This window comes from Macrobrachium rosenbergii, chromosome 9, assembly GCF_040412425.1.
Source record: "Macrobrachium rosenbergii isolate ZJJX-2024 chromosome 9, ASM4041242v1, whole genome shotgun sequence".
Classification (NCBI taxonomy): domain Eukaryota; kingdom Metazoa; phylum Arthropoda; class Malacostraca; order Decapoda; family Palaemonidae; genus Macrobrachium; species Macrobrachium rosenbergii.
In genome coordinates this window covers 7,522,705-7,537,661 of record NC_089749.1, presented here as the reverse complement: position 1 = coordinate 7,537,661, position 14,957 = coordinate 7,522,705, and the positions used below count along the sequence as shown (strand labels likewise).

The window sequence follows — 14,957 nt, the reverse complement described above, 5'->3', positions numbered from 1 at the left end:
TGATTTGATCGCCTTTTTTTTTCATTTTATCTCCTCCTCTAGTGACCTTCCTCTCCCTTACGTAATGGAGATTAGAGCTAGCTCTCTCTCTCTCTCTCGTTATAAGGAGAGATCATTTTCGCCTTACCTGTTTTGTGTAATTAGAGCTGGCAGGTGTTTTTTTTTTTTTTTTTACTTTTTTGTCATTCGTAGGTATGGACTGGAAAACAGTGCTTCAGAAGATTGAAAAATATGCTTGATCCCAATTTCTAAAGAGTTGAGAGAGAGAGAGAGAGAGAGAGAGAGAGAGAGAGAGATTACTTGAGCTAATTCAGAAGGTTAAAAAAATTTCCCAGATCCCAATTTTTAAAAAGCACAAGAGAGAGAGAGAGAGAGAGAGAGAGAGAGAGAGAGAGAGAGAGAGAGAGAGAGAGAGAGAGAGAGAGGAGCAACATGACGACGGAGATGAGGTCAGTCCGAGGTGAAAGGGAGAGAGATTCTAGATCACTGCTGATGCTGAAAACCACAGATTCAACCCTTTCAGGAAATCGGATTCATAAGCATCCTTTCCAGAGATGAGAATTAATGTGTAGTGTCCTAGGGAAGATCCTCACATTAGTATATGCGTAATAAATAATATCCTTTAGATCCTATGGCCAAATCTAGCCAGGGGTAGGATATGCCATCCTCCAAAATCAGGGTATTAATATTAATTTTCTTTATGAGATTTAGGCTGTCATGCCAAACACTGGGGCACTTTCGGCCCTTCAGTGCTCGAGACACAGTGCTTTAAAGATGAAATAGTTCCCGTATGGGTTATTGCCATCAGTGCACCTCACGCGGTGCACTGTAGGCATTACTTAAAGGTTCTTCGCAGTGTCTTTTAGGCCCCTAGCTGCAACCCCTTTCATTCCTTTGACTGTACCTCCATTCATATTCTCTTTCTTCCATCTTACTTTCCTCAACCCTCCTAATAGTTGTTTCATAGTGCAACTGCAATAGGTTTTCCTCCTGTTACACCTTTCAGACATTTTTTTCTCCTGTTACACCTTTCAAAATTTGTTTTCCTCCTGTTACACCTTTCAAACCTTTGTTTTCCTCCTGTTACACCTTTCAAACCTTTGTTTTCCTCTTGTTACACCTTTCAAACCGTTGTTTTCCTCCTGTTACACCTTTCAAACCTTTGTTTTCCTCCTGTTACACCTTTCAAACCTTTGTTTTCCTCCTGTTACACCTTTCAAACCTTTGTTTTCCTCCTGTTACACCTTTCAAACCTTGTTTTCCTCCTGTTACACCTTTCAAACCTTTGTTTTCCTCCTGTTACACCTTTCAAACCTTTGTTTTCCTCCTGTCACACCTTTCAAACCTTTGTTTTCCTCCTGTTACACCTTTCAAACCTTTGTTTTCCTCCTGTTACACCTTTCAAAACTTTGTTTTTCTCCTCTTACACCTTTCAAACCTTTGTTTTCCTCTTGATAATCACAGTTTCCAGTTGGATTCTGTTGATCACAGCAGGCCAAGGAACTGTAGCAGGAGGAGGAGGAGGAGGAGGAGGAGGAGGAGGAGGCGCTGCTGCTGCTGCTACTACTACTCCGTCTTCGCCTTCGTCATTCTTCGGGGAAGACTCACAATAGCAGAAGAAATTCGAGACCCGATCTGCTACAGGGTTTACCGACACACAATCTTCGGAAGCCTATCTAATCTCTCTCTCTCTCTCTCTCTCTCTCTCTCTCTCTCTCTCTCTCTCTCTCTCTCTCTCCTTGGATGTTAGTTTGTTACATCACTCAGCGCAGATGTCTTGATAACCTAGATGCTAAATTGTCATCCGAGTGATGTGATTATAGCTTGGGTTGCTCGTCATTTGTGTATGTTTGGGGGCTGTTGAACATTTTTGTATATTGTTCTTCATTTGTGTATATTTTAAGATTGTTCTCCATTTGTGTATATTTTACGATTGTTCTCCATTTGTGTATATTTTACGATTGTTCTCCATTTGTGTATGTTTGAAGATTGTTCTCCATTGATGTATATTTTAGAATTATTCTTCGTTTGCGTATGTTTCAGAATTGTTCATTTGTGTATATTTGAAGACTGTTCTTCATTTGTGCATATTTGAAGATTGTTCTTCGTGTATGTGTATTCTTCATTTGTGTATATTTTAGAATCTTTCTTCATTTGTGCATATTTTAATATAACTTAAAATGTATTACTTCCGTAGTTGTTGCTCGCTGAATTTTTTGACTGCAGATTTTTTTTATACAAAGACGGTGATTACGGTAATTCGCCTCTGAAAATTTCTCTCTCTCTCTCTCTCTCTCTCTCTCTCTCTCTCTCTCTCTCTCTCTCTCTCTCTCTCTCTTTTACTTCGTAATTCCAAGACGAAAACCTCATAGAAAAAATTCTCTCTCTCTCTCTCTCTCTCTCTCTCTCTCTCTCTCTCTCTCTCTCTCTCTCTCTCTCTCTCTCTCTTTAAGTTACTTTATGATTCCAAGAAGAAAACGAAACAAATTCTCTCTCTCTCTCTCTCTCTCTCTCTCTCTCTCTCTCTCTCTCTCTCTCATTTTTCCGCTTCCTTTTCCTACGGTAGATACGGAACAAATGGTAAAGCACGTATGCTTCTTGACGCTTTCTTTACCCGTTCCTTTTTGCCGCCGCTCTCTCACTCTCTCTCTCTCTCCGGAAGCCCACAGCACTTCGTGGGCTTCTTCGTAAGCTGCGTAAGAAGTAATTTTAATTTTAGAAACTTTTTTTTTTTTTACTTTTCATTCACACCTTTTTCGTGGATAATTTGAGCTCCCCGACGACTTCTGGTAGCACAATAAGATCGTTCTTATGAGATAGTATGATAATATATGATCTTTCATATTGAGATGTATTTTTCTCTCTCGAATTTGAAGGATTCTTTGTTGTTAAAAGCGTAAGGTATGCATTTATGTTTCTCGTGTGTTTATCTGTAAGTGCGTGTATGTATGTATGTATGTATGTATGTATGTATGTATGTATATGTATATATATTATGTAATATATATGTATGTATATTATATAATATATATGTATATATACACATACATGCATACATACATAATGTATAAAATCAAAAACAGTATACTAGATAGATGTTTCATTCCTCGCAATAGAAAATGACAACAATAAACTCCTTTAAAAAAAATCTAAAAACTTAAAACCAAAAAAAAAAAAAAAAAAACAAAAGACTCGCTTCTCCGAGCAACGCCAAACTCGAGAAGAACTTACGTCTCGACAGATCGCAGTTGCTGATCGACGCATCGAACGACCGGTCCTCGCTGACGTCGCAGTTGGAGATGTTCCCGTCGGAGTTTCGGATGATCTCGTACTCCTGCAGCGAGCCCCGGCGGCCGCCCACGCCCGCGTGCGGCCAGAAGAGCAAGCGAGTCTTCGTCGCGGGCGTGTCCCGATCCGCCCGTCCGAAGAAGTCCTCCTCTTCCCTCGGCGCCCTTTGGGAATGGCCCGCCGCTTCCCTCGGCACGAGGAAGTTGTACGAGGTCGAGGATATGATATTGGAGCCGGTGGATCCTCGAGGCGCCCCCGGCACCAGGAAGGGACTCTTCAGACTCCGCACTTTCATTATGGGGCTTGAGGCCTGCGGGCCCCTACCGGACAGGTTGCTGCCGCTCCCCGCCCTTAAAATGGGCGGCAGCGGCGGCGAAGGCGTCGTCGAAGTGGGGCCGTCGCAGACGGTGGTAGCGCTCCGGCAGCCGCTTAAGGCTCCGCTACTCCCCGCCCGGCGAAGTTCCCCGCCCGTCATGACGACGACGCTGCTGGGCATGGTTCTGGGGCGTTTGTCGCTAGTGCTAAGGCCTTTCAAGAACACCGCAGAAGGCTTAAAAAGTTCAAAATAATCAAGAGATCGTCGCAGTCACTCAAGTACCCATTTCCTTTCGCGAGGTTTTAAATTGAGGTCCCTTTTTTTGCGATGCCACTTCTTCACGTATCACTGAACCGAAAATCGACACAGCCTGCTGATTTGTATGACCGTGTGATTTCAAAACTATCTTAAATAATCGTCCCTTAGTTCTGTAATTTCTGTTATTTCTCGATTTAGGCCAAATCTAAATCAAATTCGAATATACACGATTCACTGGAATAGATGGAACTGACAGAGGAACCGTTACTTTTTGTCCGTTGTCCTGAAGACCATTTGATTTCAAAACTATCTTAAATAATCATCCCTTAGTTCTATAATTTCTATAATTACTCAGTTTAGGTCTAATCTAATTCAAATTTGAACAAACACGTCTCACAGAAACAGGTGGAACAGAGTCACTGTCACTTACACAGTAGATCCGTTGTCCTCAGGACCACTTGGTTTCAAAACTATCATAAATAATCGTCCCTTAGTTCTATAATTTCTATAATGTCTCAAATGAAATCAATTCTAGCTCAAATCTGAACAAACACGTCTCACAAAACAGGTGGAACAGAGACTATGTCTCTTGTACAGTATGTCCGTTGGTCCGTTGTCCTCAGGACCACTTGATTTCAAAAGTATCCTCAGTAATCGCCCCTTAATTCTATAATGTCTCAAATTAAATCAATTCTAGCTCATATCTGAACAAACACGTCTCACTGACACGGACAGAGACACCGCCACTTGTAAAGTTGGTTCGTTGTCCCGTCAAGAACAGATAGACCCGAAGCTGTAGGGTTATTGGTGCGAATGGGGGACGTGAATGGCCCTCCTCAATCCTGCCTGGAACTGTGGTGACAAGCGCGAAGAATGGGAGGAGGAGGAGGAGGAGGAGGAGGAGGAAGAAGTCGAGTGGGTGTAAAGTAGATGGGGGGTTGATCGCCTTCTGGGAAGGGAGGGAGGGAGAGGGGAGGAAGGTAATACAGTTTCATTCGTTACTGACGGAGTACTGGCCTCCTCCTCCTCCTCCTCCTCCTCCTCCTCCTCCTCCTCCTCCTCCTCCTCCCTCTTGACACCTTTCCTACTAATAGTGCCCCCTACCTTCACCTCCAACCAACTTTCCTACCTACCTGCCCGTCCAGTAGTATCAGCTGTCATGATTGAGAAAGTCGTCTCCCTCTCTCTCCTCCCCTCCCTCTCTCTCCCCCTCTCTCCCTCTTCTCCTACAACCTTCCCCCTGTTCCCTTTTCTTCTTCTTCTTCTTCTTTTTCTTCTTCTTCTTCTTCTTCTTCTTCTTGGTATTCCACCTCGTAGTATCTTCTTATTTATCAAGAGTCTCCTCCTGTTTCACAACAGTGGCCATCTAAGGAAAATGGTTTTGTGGTTATGGGAAGTTTTAAAGGTCTACCTACAAAAAAACCTCGCGTTTTATTGAGCCATTCGTGTTTTTGTATACACCTTAGCCATTATCATCAGAACTTACTCATTGCTGGACTGGACAGTCGCAGTTTTAATGTTGATATTACATAAAAAAGTCGAAACTTGTGTCTACTTTTGATGTTAGTAATGTTATTGTCAGTGTTTTTCAGAAGATGAACCCTATTCTTTATAGAACAAGCCCACCACATGGGCCACTGACTTGAAATTCAAGCTTCTTCCATAGAATTTTGGTGTTCATTTGAAAGCAGTAACAGAAGGTGATAGTAAATACAGAAAGAAGAAATGAGTTAATTAAAATAAAGACGTTTCCATTCTTAGCTATTTCGTAATGCCACAAAACCTTGTAAACTGCTCCATACTTTCTTTACACCAGTATACTTATGATTGCACACCACTGTAAACCATTCAGTCCATGTAATGACACCTTTTTGAAAGCAGTTCCACAAAGTCCTCATCTTTCCTAATCTCTGTAAACTTGTTAAATCTTACAGTTGGTCCAAACTCTGGTCCCTCTGATATACCAAATAACCCAAACCTGTCACATTTCTTGCTTCTCAAAACCAGGTGGGCTAAAGTTAAGAAGTTTCCAAAAATGTTCTCCTCATCTTCATTCTTCTCTATATTCTAACTGTACACTCTGTTGTAACTCCTGATGCCGGTACCACTTTTAACAGGAAAATCCCGAATTAATACTATTATACTTTCTCACATCCCCTGTGTCTTGACAAAATCCTCGTTCTTCATCTCTCAAAATCCCAAAATGTCACGTTTTTCTTTTATTTTACACGTGTCCTTCACATTTCTCTGTGCCAGTACAGCACCAATCCACATTTTAAACTCTCAGGCCTAGTATATATCCTATACCAATATTTTTCAGACTTACAATAGATTGCTGAATGTGACCTGAATGTTTTTGTGTAATTCATAGCTCTCCATGAGAGCTATAAAATGATTGCTATAATTTTTAGGTGGTGAGGTTTTTGAACCATTTAGTGGGACATTTCCTTTTTCCCCACCATTCAGTTGGGGGACATTTCGTTTCCCAGGGGGGATCATAACCCCTTTTCCAAGTGCATTTAATATTCTTTGAATACAGGCATATAAATGTGCATTTTTCTCTTTGGTACAGATGTCAGATGGCTATTTTGAAACGCATTTCCACAGTATCTGGACAGATACATTATGTAGAAGTATTAGTAGAGTGTTGATCAGTAAATATTCATGTATTTTGATATCATGACAAGGTTAGTGTGAGCATTTTTCTAATTTTTCTCTATTCCACAGAAATGGGCAAACATGGCTTAGTGAAAGTCACAACAGTGGTCGTAGAGCCAGACACATGTATTGGTGCCGGGTCAGAAGGCGTTGGCTCTGATCTGCGGGAACTGACGCAGGCCACCTTGCCGAAGCACCTACGTTTTTGGCCGACAGAAATGCCCTTTTGCCCGACGCAGGATCAGGCGAATTTTGCAGACGTCTGCTTTTTAGTAGAGGGGCATCAGTTCATGTGCCACAAGGTAATTAAACTCTGTAGATATCATTAAAAGTACTTTTCCAGAACTCTGAGGTCATTGGCTGGTTAAAACTCAAGATTCTTCAGTTATATCCATGTGGCATTTTCTATTAAAGGAAAGAACATGCAGTTATTTTAAGGTATTCAGTAGGTTATGTTTTGTGTTCTACTTAAACTCAATTGAATATTTTAGTTGAGATTTAGTATTCTTGAAGATTCTTTTACATTGCGTTTTGATATGCAAGGCTAGACTTGTCCTTGTTATCTGTGGAATGCATTTGGATGGCATAGCTTAAACTCGTAATGAAGAAACTGTGATTATTCATTTACTCTGCCACTGAACTGCATATCTTAATTACTAAGTACCAGCCAGTACTTCAAAAGCATTATGTTGGTATCCTTGCCATTACCTAGAATAAGTGCTATGAATTTTATAATATGGCATACTGTATTCCTTGAAATGGGTATTTTTTCAGTATATTTTTCAGACCAGAAAATTTATTTGTATGTTGGGACATGACTTTCAAAGTTATTTGCACATGCAGTAATAACTTCAGACTGGAGTTAGCTAATTTTTGGACCATTACAGATGTTCTTCTGCCCGAGAAGCGAATACTTCAAGGCACTGTTACGCGATCACTTCAAAGAAGCCGAATGGAAAGACTCATCCCCTGATACTCGTATACCGGTTGTGACACTCCACAACATATCCGCGGAGGTCTTCGCGGTCTTAGTCCACTACCTTTACTGCAACCAGTCCATGGTGAATAACTAAGATTCGAATGTTGCACTTTTAAAAATTTCACAGTAGTCTGTCTATCCTGCAAAGGGAAATTTGTAAATTATGGGTCGTTAGACCATGTTCCAAGGGTTAATATCCTCTTCTTGCTGTTAATTTGAGAATCTTTGTGGAAATAGATTTTGCTACTATGAGGTGCAGTATACCTTTACCTGCTGTGTATTGATATTTATGAACGAGTATTATTGGTCATGATCAGTATGAAATAAAAAAGGTACCGAGTAGTATGTCTTCTTTGTTTCTGTAGAGTGAAATCTCATGGTTAAGCTCTTTTGACACCCCTTGTAACTTAAGTTATGGCCTGTTTTTGCACTGATGATACAATGTATCCTTTTCCTTCGTTGTAAGTTTATTGCAGTGTAAGATATTGGCTTTCAAAATCTCTACATTCATTTTGTCAAATCTCATATCCTGGAACCTTGAAGTTTTAAATTAGCGTGTGTTTAGTTCTACATTTGACCTGAACTATAGTTTGCACCTTTCATGTATATCAAGAGTATGGTATTGGGAATTGCATTCTGAATGAGTTGTTAAGTTGTCGTGTAAACTTTTTTCTAACAGTTGTGGCATCCATTTCAATATGAAGCTTATTACAGTAGCACAAATAGCATTTCCATTTTGTTCTAGAAACATTTACAGTAGGCAGTCCCCGGTTTACAACAGGGGTTCCGTTCCTATGCCGCATCGCAAGCCGAAAATCGTCGTAAGCAGAAAAATCGTCGAAAATCGTCAAAAATCCTAAGAAAACCTTACTTTTAATGCATTTGGATGCATTGAAAACGATGTAAACTGCGTTTTTATTGAGTTTTTTATCAAAAAGCCTCCAAATTTTTACTATTCTGCCATTTTTTAGCCGTATTTCTTCTGTCGGATCGGCGTTGTAAGTGTCGTAACAGCGAAACATGCGTCGTAAACCAGGAAATAATTTCTGATGAATTTGAAAAACGTTGTAACCTTGGAACGTTGTAAGCCGGACCCGTCTTAACCCGGGACTGCCTGTAATTCACTAACACGAACTTTGGTCACTATTCATAGAACCATACAATGTTTTTAGAGATTCCAATACCTCATTCATCAGAATGATTACCTTTATGAACTTCACTGAGACTTTTCCTCTTCTTTGCAGGTAAATTTAGAGAATGCCATGGATGTCATCGTAGCATCGGACATGCTGTTGGTTCCGGGACTGAAAAGACAGTGTGGCGTTTACTTGGGAACTCAGCTACACACAGACAACGTCATCACCGTCTTGCGTCTGTCTCGCATGTTTGAACTGCCTCGTCTTGAAGACCAGTGCATTGCCTTCATGGCAAAGAATTTAGAACAGGTACTGTATACTGTTTTGTATGGTTTGTTATCGCTTACGTAAAGACCGTAGCACCGAATTCCTGTTTTGTATCTTTTGTTTAAAAAAGACACCAGTATCTCTGCTTTTCATTTTATTTTCGAAGGAAGAAATGTATAAGAGAAATTAAAAAGAAAAATGCAGAAAGAATGAGCCAAAGTGAACCTGCTAAACAAGAGTATTTGCCCCATTTAAACTTTTGAAGTTTCGTTCATTCAACTATACACGATTAGGAATTTTGAGAAGTAAGCTCTCAGATGTTGAATATACATTTCAGTGCTTTTGTCATCAGAGGTAGACTTATGGCTGAAAATTTTTTCAGGTTTTTTTTTTTCATGTGGTAGGTGTGTTTTGGCTTTTTTTTTCAAGAGTTACTGAGTGAATTATGAAGTTTGAGGCATCCTAATGTAAATTTATGTGAATTTGAAATACAGGTGATACTATACTGTAGATACTAAGTACCAAACTCATGAAACTTTCCTTATTTTTTAAAGTAACCAAAAAGTTTGACTTTCTAGGATAATAAAAATAAAGGTTGAATGAAAAAAAAACAGAATATTTTAAAGCAGAAACATTTTTCCTCTTAGGAGAAATTTGTATCACACTATTATTACAAGTTGTAAGCTGTTTTCCGAGACACTGTACGCTGTTTTTCATTATCATGCTCATCATAGCCACCACATAATTTATCTCTTCTTGCAGGTTCTGGAGGAGGAAGACTTCAGAGACCTAATTTTGGCGGATGCAGAGGAGGTTGTTGGCCGTCAGGAAACCGACACCGTGACAGTTGTGGATGAATTGCGGTATTATATATCCTCTGCGGTCGAAACCATATCAGAAATCCACGAGGCGCGAACAAAATTAGCGGCCCTAGAAGCAGTATTGGAGGACTTGGGTATCGACGCTTAGAAAGCGGTGCAGCACGTCGGTCGTTTTAGAAGCGTTTCCGAGAAGACCGATACTCAAAGTGATATGGGTAGAAGCTTTGGTTTTGATTGTGATATTAGACACTCTTCCTTTTGTTGTAAAAGGGTCCTTAAGAAATCCATCATATGGAAACTTTATTATATTTATTTCTTAAAGAAAATGATAATATTACTGAATACAGTAACAAATCTGAGACCTGAGGCCTATGCAATTTTTTATTTCTAAAAAATTATGCATTACTGTATATTTAAAGGTTTGTATCGAGTGTTAAACAGTTTTTTCGTTTCCCTAGAGGACAGCTAGTTATGCGTTAACAGTAAAGCTTAGACTGACAGAGTGGACTTTTAGAAGTTTTTTAGTTCTACAACATTGATGTTCATCAGTGTCATTAAAGGTTCAACAGAGTAATAAGGTATATCATGCTCATATTTTTCCCCCCTTACTGAACTATTATCAAAACTGTAGATTTTAGTGTACAGAGTGAATATATTTTAGAATACAATGCACATTTTGCAGTGTGTAATTGTAAGTTGGTATTTTTCTCATACAGTACAGTACTGTATTTGAAAATGAGTACATTAATTACCTTTATTTGGATGCACATTGTCTTTTTAAGGTATAAGGAAATATTTTAGATGTAATCAACTGCGTAGCTAAAGCTCGGTTTGATTGAGTGAAGTGAAGCCTTGCTTGTGCAAGACATTCATTGGTTCTAAAATCTCTCTTCTTGCCCGAATCTTAAACGTGATAAATCAGATATGAAGCCTCTAAGTTCTATTGTATTTCATTTGTCGGTAGGAAGTTAGGTCAACATTGGTCTGAATTGATTGTTACCATGATTTTATAAAACTTGTTAATGTTCTGTTGCCTGATATGATATGTTAATTTGTGTGATATACCTATTTTTACTTACCAGCTTCCCAAAACAGGAATACTTTCTGGATTTTTGTAGACTGTCAAGTAAAATATTTCAGCTCTGACAGTCGACTTTCTGGGAAGTTTTCAACTGTTGCTGGCTGCATTTACGAAGATTTTCTCATTTCTTTTGTAAGTGGACAGGATTAATCCCCACCAATGGGAGCTGATTAACCCAGATTCTATAAAAATAGCTATCACTGCCCTCTAGTTACTCTTATTGAAATGAATACCGTTGTTTCACTCCGAGCTGGAAAATAAGCCAGTAAGCCTTGGACGCCAGGTACTGTACCTTTGTTTGTGAATGAAATTTAGGGTCAACCCCTTCTCCGTTGCCCCTGCTATAGTTTTATGAATTATATCTAATGTTACCTGCCAGGTAAACCTTTGCGTTGGGGAGAGTAACCCTAACAAAATTTACTTGTATAAAGGATATACCTAGAAGTGAAGCAGTCTGCTAATCGTTTACGTTGTGAATCGGTTTTGACCACGAGTCTGTAAAACTTCTGATTAAGAGTTATTGATTTTAGTTTAAGGACTGTATATATTCTGTTTTATTATGTGCAGAAGTGTTAAAACCAGTCATCTGTTTCAGATATACAAACCATTGCCATAAGACAATAGTTTGTTTTGTATAAGCACACAAGTTTGTTTTGTTAAAGGAAAAAGCTATTCCAGATGAGTAATGAAATTATACAGAATCTTATGCTTGTTTTTGCTAATATTCGAGAAGTTGGAATTTTTTTCTTTATCTTTATTATACTTAAATGAAACAGCAGGTTTAGTCAGCAGAATAAAAGAGATATATGGTGACCTTAAATATAAGTCATTTTGTTTAACGTTGCCAAGGACTGTCTTTGAAATACAAAGAACCATTTTATTAAAATACAAAGAAAAAGTTATGCAAACGAATTGCGTTTGAAGCTGGAAGCAACACGCTTCGAAATGCCTTTTTTACTTTTATGGAAGATATAACGCGATTTGGACGCCTGTTGTGAATGTTTGAAAACCGTAACTAATAAAAGTACTCATGTAACTGTGCAACTGAATACAATAGTACAAGTTACTGTACCTACAAGAATAATAACCATCCATGTTTCAGTAACAAGAAAATGATACAAATCTTGAAGAATACTTTGTCATTTTTAAGTTTTATAATGTACCCAAAAGTTTGAAAGAGGTAAAGCAGAAATATTCTCGTGTTTTAAGGAATGCACAGGTCACTGGTTCTTATTTTATTTGACTTTTTCATCATCTCTGTACTCTTAAATCAAGTCTTGAGCAAACTCCGTATAGACACCCTTCTTTACTTGAAAAACGTAGAGATTGTTATTATTCTTACGTGCACAAAACTGTAGTTAAGTTGTATAAGTCCTCAAGACTATAAATTTCCCTTCATCAAGAATAAATTCAGTGAAAGGTACAAAGTGCTTTATGTGACTAGTCAGTGATGCAGAGTAATGTACTACTTTTAACTTTCCTGTATGGCAGTGCATTAGTTTTGATATCTAGAGGCAATAAGTACCCTTAGACTTCAATAGAAATCAAGTTGACAGCCAATAGTGATTGTAAAAATACTGTTTATATCTTCCAAGTACAACTCTTCATTGCAATTTAGTTTTTATGGCCAGATATCTCTGAAAATGAAATACCTAAAAACATTTTTTTTTGTATATCAAATGTTTTAAAAATTGATACCTTTATCAGTTTGTCAGGAGTTAGTTGGTTATATTTGTAAAATTTGAAATCCGCTCATGGTTTTAGATGCTTAATTTCATACTGTGGAGTGACAGGTGAACCTCTGTTTAAAAATTTTTTTTGTGATACCTCCAGAAAGCTGCAAAAACATGCAGTTGAGGAACCCTGCCAACTGTCAGGCTCACATGCACTTGCATTAGTTGTAATGGCACAATTGTGAAAATCCAGTAGTCTTCTAAGTTATATTTATTTGATTACATAACCCCTTTAATCGTTTTCGTGATTTGAACGTTGACTCACTCACGGTACTCTTCAAGATCTGAACTTTTAGTGCGCGTATATGCACTATAGAGTTTGGGCTTTCGTTAATGATGTTTTTCATGAAAATACTGTATGAGTTACAAGAAGCTTGAGCGTAATGCAGTATTGAATTGTTTCCTGACACAGTAGGTTATAGCAGAGTTTTAGTTTTGTTTATAGGATGTCTTGCAACTTGTTTATTGTTAATGGAAATACATCTATAAATATAGATTGCAGAATCTAGTTATTTGTTTGATATACACTTGCATTTTCTGTAGGAAGGATGAATACTGGACTGTTACTGATGATGTTTTTAGATAATCAAGACACTCTGAAAACAATTTCAGATTGGAATTTTAGTTAAAATGGGGGCGATATTTCATCAATTTGTCAAAATATATTGTGTTCATGTAAAGATTAAAACCACTATCTCAAAAGAGTTGTGCTGTTCCCAGCAGATTCATTATCATCATGTTTAGATTTACCTTCCTATCTAGGTGTTTACCTTCTAACAACCCTGGTCTAGGCACCCTTTTATTTTTCCTTTTGTATGTCAACAGCATTTTCTTTCCATTACATGCTTTTAGTTCTGTGTTGCCCTGAGATTTACAGAGGTCTTTCTGGAACTCACGTCAGCGGCCCAAGGCTTCAAGATGCTAGTAGCGACTGTCTCTGGTTGGGAGTTGACATTGAAGCTCACTGGGAGTCAGCACTTTTGGCAAGGTTGTACACATTTTGTTTTTTTTATCAACCAAGTAAGGAAGTTTGATGATGTAGTGTGTGTTTGGCTTACACTTTTATGCATACTGTGTATACATGGCATGAGTAGATAAATTTTTGTCATGGCTTTTTCAAATCCTTCAACAGAAATTCCTCTACTGTCAGATGTAGTTTTTGTGATGTACTGAATTCAAGAAATAAAGGGTCAGAAAGGGGAGTGTTTTGGTAAATATTAAAGAATTCACATCAAGCATTGAAGAGAGAGAGAGAGAGATAATTAACAAATTTTATGAAAACAGAAGCTGAAATGGAAATTAGAACATTTCAAATGTATTATATATTTGTAAGTTAAGGAAGCAGTGTTGCTTATCAATGTTTGACAACCACACAACTCTCAGTTTCAAGACCAAATGTCAGATGTTTTTTAAAAACACACTCAATTTATATTGACAAGGTTTCTATCTCTCTCTGACCATACAAAAGTTGCAGTCTACAAATAACTCCGAAATATTCAATATTCTTCAGATTTTCTTGGAAGACTTGTGTTTATAAATGAAGACCTATTTGGAACTCTGGTAGAGGCTCCAGATTCATTCAGAAGTATGCCATTTACACACACGTATGCAAGCGGGTGAAGGCTGTTTGCATTAATCTATGTATAAGTTTTGTATGTATGTCTATACATGGCATCTACAGTTGAAAGCACTTCTGCTATTCCTAGATTTCCTTTTGTCTTTAAGGCTGAGGCTTTGAAGGACAAACAACAAACTGCTGGGTCCACTCCTTTATTCCATTAGACCCAAGAGGATCCTCTGGTTAAACTAGATCAACAGGGGAACTACCATTCGATACATGGGTAAGTACAGTATAGTGAAAAAAAAAAATATTGATAAAGAATCCAAATTAACACAGATTTCATGTAGTAGTAATGCAGAAATATGTCTTTGTGACAGCTCTCCTCTTACTTGATATAGGAGAGCTATGTCATCGTTGTTGATACGCTTCATTCGGAATTTGTAGCATCGATTTTCTTATTTTATTCTTATTGTTTTATCTTGCAACTTCTCGGGTGGATGAAATGAGTGTGAATCTTTCATAGCAAAGAAAGATTCCCTCAGTTTGCTGATGGGGGTAGGGAGGGTTTCGGCGTTGTATGACGTCATTCTTATGGCTGGCTCAAGGTATCTAAGCTCTTAAAAATCTGCTCGGTGCTGTATACCGTTTCTATACACCATTTGTATATTTGTTTTCTTTAATTTAATATTTTACGCTAATATTTTTCATGAGTAAATACTTATTTCCTAACAGAAAGTTTTGATTAGATAACTCTTGACTTTCAGAACAACTGTCCATATCATCTTTGTAGTTGCCAACAATCGACTAAAAAGTCATTATAATCTGTTGTATATTTAAAGAAATCGTGTTAAAAGACATT

At 38.1% G+C, this 14,957-nt stretch overlaps 2 protein-coding genes across 2 annotated transcripts in view; one reads left to right on the top strand and one right to left on the bottom strand.

Annotated features, from left to right (window-relative positions):
- The window catches only part of LOC136841399 (uncharacterized), a 67,685-nt gene extending 62,955 nt beyond the window's left edge, over positions 1-4,730 (bottom strand). The window contains exon 1 of the mRNA XM_067108312.1: positions 3,232-4,730. Coding sequence (XP_066964413.1) covers positions 3,232-3,784 — 553 coding nt within the window. The 5' untranslated portion in view covers positions 3,785-4,730. The remainder of the gene's footprint in view (positions 1-3,231) is intronic.
- LOC136841397 (ankyrin repeat and BTB/POZ domain-containing protein 1-like) overlaps positions 1-13,045 on the top strand; it is a 44,263-nt gene extending 31,218 nt beyond the window's left edge. Inside the window, exons 6-9 of the mRNA XM_067108311.1 lie at positions 6,590-6,822; positions 7,408-7,581; positions 8,744-8,944; positions 9,665-13,045. Of these exons, the coding sequence (XP_066964412.1) occupies positions 6,590-6,822; positions 7,408-7,581; positions 8,744-8,944; positions 9,665-9,871 (815 nt within the window). The 3' untranslated portion in view covers positions 9,872-13,045. The remainder of the gene's footprint in view (positions 1-6,589; positions 6,823-7,407; positions 7,582-8,743; positions 8,945-9,664) is intronic.
- The last annotated feature ends 1,912 nt before the right edge of the window (positions 13,046-14,957 follow it).